General features: G+C 36.2%; 1 protein-coding gene across 18 annotated transcripts in view; it reads right to left on the bottom strand.

Annotated features, from left to right (window-relative positions):
- APC (APC regulator of WNT signaling pathway) overlaps window positions 1–11,232 on the bottom strand; it is a 298,287-nt gene that overhangs the window by 8,763 nt on the left and 278,292 nt on the right. For 12 of the 18 annotated variants that reach the window (XM_057737283.1, XM_057737305.1, XM_057737275.1 and 9 more), the window contains 5 exons: window positions 10,068–10,121; window positions 6,333–6,508; window positions 5,682–5,759; window positions 5,266–5,382; window positions 280–494 (listed from right to left, as the gene is read on the bottom strand). In XM_057737283.1, the coding sequence (XP_057593266.1) occupies window positions 280–494; window positions 5,266–5,382; window positions 5,682–5,759; window positions 6,333–6,508; window positions 10,068–10,121 (640 nt within the window). The remainder of the gene's footprint in view (window positions 1–279; window positions 495–5,265; window positions 5,383–5,681; window positions 5,760–6,332; window positions 6,509–10,067; window positions 10,122–11,232) is intronic. The other 6 variants (XM_057737354.1, XM_057737391.1, XM_057737372.1 and 3 more) reach the window with 4 other exon arrangements.

The raw sequence follows: 11,232 nt of genomic DNA, 5'->3' as shown, positions 1-11,232 counted from the left end.
TTGTTCTCTGTAATATTTATGACTTTCATTTTTTCTTCTACACATGGTTATACCTCTTAAGTATCATTTATTTCCAGATATCTTTATGATACTATGAACTTTTATTAGAATAAACATGTTAATAAATAAATCAGGAATTAATAGTCATATTTTCATTGCCATAAATGTAATCTGGCTTAGAACTTGCATAATTAGACAAAACAGTGCTTACAGTTGAGTCTTTCTGAGGGTATGAATCTTACAAATTCATTTAAAAGTAATATAAAACCCTGTATTTACCTGTGGTCCTCATTTGTAGCTATCAAGCTGGACACATTCCGTAATATCCCACCTCCACTTTCAATAATGGCTAAAGTATTTGTCTGGCTCCGGTAAGTGAGAGTGCCAACCAAAAATGCAAGAGCACCATCTACGGCACATATATCAGCTTTATTCTCAGTGCAATGTGCTGACAAATTCCATAAGGCACTCAATACGCTTTTGAGGGTTGATTCCTATCAAGAAATAGAATATGTGTCATCTAATTAGAGTTGGAATTTCCCTCTTGTAATTTCTACTGAGGAAGCTCTTTTTTCTTTTTCTTTTCTTTCTTTTTAAAAAAAAATCTCCTCTGCTGCCCATCCTTCACTGGTAAAGTATTAGGAACTCCTCACCTAGAAAAACTTTCATAGAATACCAAATGGAACAGTGATATCCCCATGAAACAAGCAGAATGCGATATTAAAATAATGACCTTTATGAACTTTATTCTAAGTGTTTAGATGGTGCACATATACCTCACAAGAGCTTATATCAGAATATGAAACAGAACTGATGTGCACTCTGAAAAGATAACATTTTCAGGATAATAGAAACTAGAAAAAACTCTCTATATGCTGATACGGAAAGATATCTAGATGTATCATTAAATGAAAAGAGCAAGTTGCAGAGGAGTATGTATAATATTCTGTTTGTGTAAAAACACACATATATATTTATGTGTGGTTGATTCAAAAGTAACAATAAAACATTTTAAAAAAAGCTTACTGGAAAAACTCCAATTTCTTAAAATCCCCAAAGAAACAAAGTAATTACAAAAACCAGAACTCCCTGATATACAGTATCACAGTAAACTGTCAAATTATAATTGCTATAGAAAACACTCTGAGTATACAATTAAGGATATTTGGCAAAACTTGCCACAATCCTGATGTCAGTCTTTCTTCTTATTACAAATCAACCAGGGAACAAACATTCATTAGAAATCTACACTGTGCCTATCACAATTAGAAGTACTCCAGAGGATACAAACACAGCAACTGATACTTGCTTTGAAGGTGCTAACTATTTACTTTGGGGAAAAAAGACTGCAAAACCATACTTGAAACCAAGACTCTAATGGAAAGATTACTGCTATCTGAATTTAATCAAATAGGTAAAATATTTCATGGAGGAGAGCAGCAGGAAAGACATGAGAGAAGGCAGGGGAGGTAGAATGAGGAAAGGCATGGAAGCGGGAATAAGCAAGGGAGGACTAAAGAACAGAAAGAAGACACAGAGGAAGTCAAAGTCCTCTGTGCTGGGACATCGTGGGACGTAAGGTCAGAGAGGTAAAAGGCCTTGAACGTCATGGCAAGCATTCTGGGCCTAACCCATAAGGAGCTAGCCATTGTATTCTCTTCATCAGGATGTTAAATGAATAATGCAGAAGCAGGTTTACATACTATTTATCGGGAGACAGGGAAGAAATGTTTTTACCAATCAAGATGTGGAAAGGATAAGAGCTCAATTTTAATTATACTGTGACTGAGGAAGAGGTGGGACATTCAAAGTATCATGAGAACAGAAAAATTGAGTTTAGAGGAGTGAGCTAAACTTACAACCGACCTAGCTAGACGTGAGAGCTGACGATAGGAAAACAGAAGTTGCTCTCTTTCAGACTACACGTAGAGGGCCAAGGGTTTTGTTTCAAAGAAGCTTTACAGTTAGAGAAGGCAAGAAGAAATGATTAGACGCTAGAAGAACATGTGATAAAAACAAAGGGAGGAGATTCAATAAGGTATGTGATCAAAAAGTATCAAATATAGATAGAAAAGAAATACACTAGTTGATCTATAAATCTAGATTTTGTTAGAAGCAAAATTAAAAAGGACTGAAGAAGGTATAGCCAGTTAAGAAATGAAGCAAGTGACTACTTGTTCAGGGTTTAGGTTGTTATAGGAAAAAGAGAAACATTGCAAAGAAGGAACAGAGGATTTTTGTTTTCATTTTCAAAATACTGGGCTTCTTTATAGATAGCTGAAACATAAAAAAGCCTCCTTCTCTACAGCCAGTAGAAAAGATACAGAAGACAAGAGTACGGGACTAACAGCTCTGAGTAAACAGCAATGCTCAGGGCACAGAATGCAGGTGCAGGAAACAATGTGCAGGGAAGAGTAAGAGCCAGCAAATGATGTTAAAATGATGCAGTAAATGGAGAATACGGAAGGTAGTTTTAGTTCTTGTGGTCATTAGTAGTAAATGAAGTTGAGAAGGAAGAGATGACAAATTAAAAAGAGAAAGAATGTTCATAACGATGTTTGCATTGAATGTAGAAAAAGAAGGAAAAAATAAATTCTAGTACTGCTAACCAGAGCAGGCCCAAACCAGAATTGGATATTATAAATTTCTGATGCGCTAGTTTTTCCAAGATTGGGCTTGCATTAAAATTTTACAGATGAATTTAGGGAGAAATGATCTTTAAACTACTACTCTTCCTTTACAAGAACAGGCTGTCTTTCTACTTATTATGGTCTTGTTTTACGCTTCTCATTAGGATGTGTCTTTTAACCTAACTTTCTTGGTTTGTAGCAATTAGTTGGTATGTAGATCTTTGAGGTCCTTGAGCAACAATAAAGTGATGAGCTATTCAACAGCAATAACAAGTTCCCATAATACATGCAAATGCATTAAATCTTTCTGAAAACACACAAGGCTGATTAGAAAGGAGTCGACGTATACACAGCACTAATTTTTTTTTTACAATTTGATATATTTTTTCTTATTAGTAATGTATATATGGCAATCCCAATCTCCCAATTCACCCCCAACCCCCCCCAAAATTTTTTGTATAATTTTATTAAGGTATAATTAGAGAACAATAAACTGCACATATTTCAAGTGTGCAATCTGATCACTTTTGAGGTGTACGTAAACCCATGAAACCATCACCTAAGGTAACATTTATATCATCCCCCTCCAACTTCCTTGTACCCCCTTGTAATCCACCCCCAACCCCAGGCAACTACTGTTCTGATTTCTGTCATTACAGACTATTGCATGTATCAACAGTTCATTCTTTTTTTAAAAATAGCCGAATAGTATTCCACAATTTGTTTACCCATTTACCCGTTGATGGACATTAGTTATTTTTAGTTTCTGGCTATCACAAATAATCTTTCTGTGAATATTTGTGTGTTAAGTCCTTGTGTGAATTTAAGATTTTTTCCTCCTGGGTGGTCAGGCTATATGGTAGGTAAATGTTTAATTTTAAAACACTGCCAAATGTTCTCTAAACTGGGATAGGCATACCTCAGAGATATTGCAGGTTTGGTTCTAGATCATTGCAATAAAGTGAATATCGCAATAAAGTGAGTCACACCATTTTTTTGGTTTCCCAGTTCATATGAAAGTTACACTATACTGTAGTCTATTAAGTGTCCAACAGCATTATATATATATATAAAGTACATACCTTAATTGAAAAATAATGCTGTTGGAAAGATGGCACTGATAGACTTAATGCAGGGTTGCCACAAACCTTCAATTTATAAACAATATAATATCTGTAAAGTGCAATAAAGCGATATATGCCTGCACACCATTTAACATTCCCGCCATCAGTGCATGAGAATTCCAGCTGCTTAACATCCTTGACAATACTTGGGTCAATCTTTTAAATTTTAACCAGTATAATATGCGTAAGGTATCTTGCAGTTGTAATTTGTATTTCCCTGATGACTAACGATGCTGAGTATCTTTTCAAGTGCTTGTTGGCCATTCATATATCTTCTTTTCTGCAGTGTGAATACAAGTGTTCTGCCGATTCAGTAGTGTTTTAAAGGTATCTTTATGCAGACCCTAAGTGTATTTGAATATTATCTTTTTTTCCCCAGTTTTGAGATATAGTTGACATGTAACACTGTTTAAGGTGTAAAGCATACATCATGAAATGATTGCCACAATAAGTTCAGTGAACATCTATCATCTCATATATACACAAAATTAAAGAAATGGAAAAAAAATTTTTTTCCTTGTGATGAGAACTCAAGATTTACTCTCAACAATTTTCATATATAATGATACAGCAGTGTTAATAACATTTATCACACTGTATATTACATCCCTAGTATTTATCTTATAACTGGAAGTTTGTACCTATGGACCACCTTTGAATATTATCTTTATAACCAGTTATTTAGTTGAATACTTTTCTTATTTCTAATAATTTTAATTTTTCATTTTGATTTACTTGGGTTTTCCAGTTATAAAATAGTACAATTTAGAAAAAAATACATAAATAAACAACCCTGCCCCTCAGACTCTGCCTTCTTTGAAAGTGAAATTTTGAAGAGAATAATGTAGGCTCTGGGTCAAGAAGGACTGATTGAGTGAAAGGAAACTCAGGTTAGCTAAAAAGACTTGCTTAGTTCTCAAACTTCAATTAAAAAAAAATTAGTTTCTAACGTAGATATCCCACCTGGAGATTATTTCCTTTTGTAAACAAATGATTATTTGAGGGGTTTCCCACTTTTGGGTCTGATTACCTCTTGATAAGGTGACTATCAAAATTTGAGGGCCCTAGGAGATCGAGATTTGGGCAGCAAAGAGTTAACACTTACACCAGTGATTGTCAACTGGGGGTAATTCTGTCCCTTTCCCCTTACAGGGCACATTTGGTAGTATCCAGAGACATTTCTGACTGTTATGACTGAGGAGAGGGTATATCAGCATCTAGTGGGCAAAGGTTAGGGATGCTGCTAAACATCCTACAAGGCACAGATCAGTTCCCCAAAACAAAGACTTATCTGGTCCAAGATGTCAACAGTGCTGAGTCTGAAAAACCCTGACTTATACTAGGCCACCTTGTGCAATCTTTTCCGCCTTCATACTTTAGGAGCAGTCTAAGTCTAGGGACTGATAAGATAAGAGGGTCAGAAATTAGTGAGTCTCAAGGGTGGGAGAGGGCAGCAAAAAAGTACCCAAAGATGAAGACCATATTATAATAATAAATGTTTTCAGAGGTACCTTTTTCACTTCCAAAGCACATTCCATCAATGCTTTCACACTTCCAACTTCACGCAAAGTCTTTTTACTATTCACATCTGCTCTCCAAGACAGGTTCCTTAAAACACTTGCAATAACCTGCAAATGAATCAATTTTAGAATAATTTGTTTATAAAATTATTTATACTAGTTGCTTTCTGGTTCCTAATGTTAAAAGTAAGACTGGAAATCTATTAATAAATAAGTAAATTTCTGCTAAATGCTAATATAGTGCGAAAAGGAATTCCTACAATATAATTATTTTCCTCTATTCTGGTGTTAATGTAGCCACAATTTAAACATGAGATGCTAAATACTGAGCCACAGGTTAAATTACTCTAAATCAGGGTATTACCCCACTACTCTCCAAGAAAAACATTTGAAATTCTAAGTAGTACCTGCTGTAAGTCCTCACTTTCAGATTTTAGTTGGGCCACAAGTGCTCTCATGCAGCCTTTCATAGAGCATAGTGTAGCCTGTAAAATCAAATATTTCAGAGGGTCAGTAACAAGGCAACCTGGAGCCGTGCTTTATTTTTGACTAGTAAACTTCAAATTCAGTCTCGACTGTCTCATTTCAATCCTAACTAATGTTTTACCCATAAAAGAACTAGAACCAGATTACATAAATGAAGACAAATACCCTCCTAATCCTTTGCTATTTGTTCTCTTGCAAACTGGAAAAATAAAATAAATGATAAATGATAAGAAACAATAAGCAAAGTGTTTAAAGTCTTTTATTTGGATGGAACCAATATGTGTATAACACTTGCACCAATCATCAAGATTTCCAGATTTTTGCTATCATTCCCGGGAACAATATTTTAAGCGTGATTACATAAATCCACTACTGTGTTCCATCTTTTGCCTTTGCTTAGGCATAAGACAACCAAATGAGTAAGGATATGCAATGGGATATAAAGTACAGGTTTGTAGAGTCAGTGTTTTATGAGGAGAGTGACAAAAAGAAAGTCAGGGAAAAGCAGTTTGTATGAAAGTAAAATAACTCATACCAGAGATATCGTAAGAAACAGATCTTATAAAACATACCTTGTTGGCTACATCTCCAAAAGTCAAGTTTGTCAAAGCCATTCCTGCATATCGTCTTAAAGTAATACTGTAGTGGTCATTAGTAAGCCCATACATTTCACAGTCCACTTGCAATAATTCTGCAATGGCCTGCAGTCCCCCTAATTTAAAAAAGGCAAGAGGAAAAATACAAAAGTCTAAAATAAAACAAATGGGTACCAAGTTGATATGTTATTAGGAAAAAATCTCAAAGAATGAAAATATATGGCTTAATTGTCTTTAGAATTATAAGCTACAAAAAATGTTATAAAGGACTCTTGTGTAATATACTTATAAACTACAAATGAAAACTACTCCATTTTCTGCCAGTTTCTCCGCCCGCCAGCCCCTTGCCTTACTGAGTGAAACGAACATTATACTCTAGTTACTGCAAGTACACTGGATCTTGTCAAGGATGAAGAAGGCTATTTTCTAACACTAGGTCTTCCTGAGTGTAAAGCAGAAAAAGCTAACATTTTTATTATTAGGACTTTACAAACACTCTTCATTGTCACACACTGTGGCCTAATTACTTTAATATAGTTTTATTTCCCAAATAATTTTTATTAACCTAGGAATACTAAAACTTCTAAATGAAACTGTGCTTGAAGTAAAGCTTCTTTTTTTTGGTGAAAAAGAATTACGTGTTCAACTTATTACTAAGCTCTATAAAACCATTTTTAATTTCCTTTTTAAATCCTTACTTTTCTTTGATACTCATGAAGTGTCAAATACCAATACCAGAATTTAGTATTTTCTTTCCCCTTGATTCCCACCACTGGGTATACTTAACAATGCCCACAGTGGTCAACAGTAGGAACGCAAGGAGGAAAATGAAGGGAAAGGAAAGGAAAAGACATAAAGGAAGGGATAGTAAAAAGACAAAACAAAACAAAAAGATAAAAGGTGAAGCAAAATGGTGAGGGAGTGAATAAAAAGAAAAATAAAAGTGCATATGGAGGTTATTCAAAATATTATTTATCATCAATACTAATCGTTATGAGACTAGGGAGACTGTTTTGTCAGAAAAGTGGCTTAGACAGAAGAAAAGAAGATGAATATAAACAGGCAATTCTTGGATACTGTAAGTCTAAACAATCAGGTCATTAATCTGAAAGAGGATTTGTACATTTATTATTTTTGTAAATGATTTAGAAGGGTCAGTATGCAGAGGAATCAGCAAATTTGCAAAACAGACCAAGTTCTATCCTGGGTCAAGAACGCCAGGCCAGGGGACTTAACTCTCGGAACATCTGTGTAAATCTTTATAATTAGCACCAATGACAGATGAGTTTGAATGCAGGTAACTAAAAATTAATTTGGTTAAGGAAAATCCAAACCATATTTAAGAAGATTTTCCTCCATCCACCCAGGATGATGGAAAGATAAACAGCCAATGAACAAAACAGCCAATGTCTTTATGGAGCTTACAGATTACAGCAAAGACAGCCATTGAACAACCAATTTAAGTGTAATGGACTGTATAGAAGCACAGGGCAAGATAACCGACGAACTTAACCTAGACTGGGAGGATCAAGAAAATGGCTGAGGGAATATCTTTAACTTGAGACTTAAAGGATGAATTAATATCTAAAAAGGGTGGGGGCAGAAACAATAAGGAAGCATTTCAGGCAGATGTAACAACAGCATGTGCAAGGGCTGCTGGGCCAGAAATACACGGCGACAAGGAGAGGGTCACAAGGTGAGGCTACAAAAAATGGGTAGAGGCCTGCCTCACCAAGGATTTAAGGCAGGGAAAGGAATAATCAGATGTACGTTCTAAACAGATTCCTATGACTGTAGGCTGCGGAATGGATTACAATTGGAAGTGGGGAGACAAGTAAGACAAACTATGGGAGAATAGGAGAAACAACAGAGGCTTGCTTGGGCTAGGATAAAAGAAAGAGCAGTGATGTGAGATATATTTAAGGACCAGAATTAAAGCAGTTACTAGATATGGGGATAAGAACAGAGTCATGGATGTCTTCTAAGATTCTGGCTTCAGTAAGTAGGTTGACTGGAATGCCATTTTCTGAGAAAAGGAACCCTGGAAGAGACAGAGATTTGGGGATGGAGGAGACAACAAACTCAGTTTCTGTCAGTTGAGTTAAAATGTCTGAAAAATCATCTAGGTGAAGATGTAGGATGAGCAGTTTGAAAATGTGTGTAAATCTCAGGAGAGAGAACTTGGATTAAGATGTAAATTTGAAAAACACTGTAAATGAATGGAGTAGAGAATACTGCCTGCGGAGAGTAGAAGAAAGCCTAGTACAGAGCTTCAAAAAACCCCACTATTTAATACTTCAGTGGCCTTGTGCTGATGAGATCACCAAAATGCTGAGGATTACAAAGCAGATGATTAAAGCCAAAACAAACATGCTATGCTTCATGCCTACGTAAAATCCTGCCCAGCACAGCAGTATCTGTGATACCGTTTTAAGAAGAGTGAAATGATCTAAAGAAAATCCCAAGAAGGCACCTGACTACTTTTGTATGGAAAAACCAAAACTCTCAGGACTTGATTCTGAAAACGAAGATTAAAGAAGGACAATGTCAATGCTGATAAAACCATGAAGAACGTGGCTAATGAAAAAAGAACATTCAATAAAATTTAGGGTATCAGATAAAAGAGAGAGCCCTTTATGATTGCAGGCAGGAAAAAAGAAAATTTTTAATGAATTTTAAGGTAAAGAATCTATATGTTAAAACTAAAAATGGATTCACAAAAATATGATGTGAATTTACGATCAATAGAATAAAAAATAGGTTTCCCTGAAAAATATTAGGTGTTTCAAGGTAATGCAAAGGTCACGAGCCACATCCTTCCACATTTTCCTGGTGTCTGTGTTAGAGAAGAGTGGTCCAGATGAACCAAATACTATTTTACGTGGTATCCCATAACCTTACATATAGTAGAGGATCAATGGCTTCAGGTGACATTTAACAAAATTCTCAAACTTACCAAAAAAAGATAATAGAAAGATGATGCTTAATTTTTTAAAAGTATATAACTTTTACTTGGTTTATATAATCACTGTTAGCATGAAATGCCTCATCCTGAAATAAATATTAGGGGCTCAGCATCAATATTCTATATATTGGTGTTTCACAAAATTTCCTGATCATTAAGAATCACTTGGGCCACTTATTATAATGATTTGATGCCTAGGTTCCCTCCTTGGAGATTCTATTTTGCTAAGCTTGCTTACCAAGGGCCAGAGAAGTACGCGGTTTGACAACTGCCTCTGGTGATCATTACAATCTTGTCTGGGAAACAGTAACGCAAATTAACTGTGGCTTCCCTGAAAGTCAGGACCACATCTTAATCATTTTTACATCTAGTGCCTAGCACAGTTTCTGGGACAGAGCTGGGAATTAATAAAGGCATACATTACTGATATTATAGCCTAAAACTTGAAATACTAATAGGTACAAACTTAAAAGACCCTAATAGCTGTACAATTTTCTTATATGTATAAATGACAGTCCTAGCTGACTGGGCTTAGGAATTTCCCTTCATTTACTTGGGACTTCCTTCCTCCTTATCCCTCACTGTCAGATCCCTTGTTCTGTCTTACTCTATCTTCCCACAGTCCACACACCTCGATCCTTCTTTTGCTCCAATACAAATTCAGAGGCTAGAAGTGAGAAGAAGATAATCCCCTGTGGCTCTATCCCCAGCAGTCACACCCCCAGAGGCCCCATCCTGCTCCTCACCTGAAAGCCCCTGCCCTAGCTCCTGTGATGAAATGCCCCGGGTAGCCTTCCTACCTGAAGAAGGAAGAGGAACAAATACTGAGTCTAGATTTTACTCGGAAATTCAGATGATTAATGTGTCAGTCCTAGTCTACAGTTCATTGGAACACAGGGACATTTATAAAAAGCGTCTGTGGGAACTTAAAATTGGATTAGTTTTCCTAATTCATTATTTTTCCCATTACTACTAGTGTTAAAAAAAAACAAACACCCAAACAAAACTTCACCAATGCTGAGACAGTACTGAGGAGGGGAGAACTCACAAGCTCACACTCAGTTTCACAGGAGCCTGGGGGGATGGGGGAAGGAAAAAGAGTCAAGTGGGCCGACTGCTAGGGCCTGTGTGAAGAAAAGCATGGCTGGAGGGCAGGGAAAACCACAAAGTACACAGCCTCCCAAAGTGATGACTCTGCAGGAGACAACACTCATTTTGGGCCCTTCAGGTACTCTGTGTTTAAGAGTCTCATGACTTTGTCACTTTTAAGACAAATGATGAATGATAACGATGAGGGTGGTAGGAATACAAAGTTGGGGGGTGGGGGTTGGAATGAATGTAACATAAACAGCACAAAAAGCAAGGGCACAGCTACACTAAGATGGAAACAGTGTATGGTTCTTGCTTGTGGCACGGCTAGAGCGATCCAGTTCACATGAGATGGCTCAGCATGATGCAACTTATAAATACCACATGTGCAAAATGAACCTAGAAATCAAAGAAAAACCATTACATGAAAAATGGGGGGCACAAATGCAGATTATATAGGGTTTAGAGTATGTGAGAACACATACCTAAGAGGAACCTTTCCAAAATTAATGGAATGTTTCTAACATAAATCAGAGCATAATGCTTTTCTGTACCAACCAGTTTCAGAGACACCACGCTGCTTATCATGAAAATCCAGTAAAGTACTGACAACCATGAAGATAAATGAGAATCTTAATAATAATTCCTTCTGGTGTCCACAAGAAGTGACTGAGTTCAAGAATAATTACGTAGCTCCATGTCTCAAAACAATTCAAATTACCCTCCCCATCAACTGGCATCCAGGGTCTACCTTGACAATAGGGGCAAGAGTGGACCATTTAGTATTTTTTCCAACCTTTGGCTAAGATTTTAAAAATCCAA

This window comes from Hippopotamus amphibius, chromosome 1 (genome assembly GCF_030028045.1).
Source record: "Hippopotamus amphibius kiboko isolate mHipAmp2 chromosome 1, mHipAmp2.hap2, whole genome shotgun sequence".
Classification (NCBI taxonomy): Eukaryota; Metazoa; Chordata; class Mammalia; order Artiodactyla; family Hippopotamidae; genus Hippopotamus; species Hippopotamus amphibius.
This window is presented reverse-complemented; position numbering and strand designations above follow the sequence as displayed.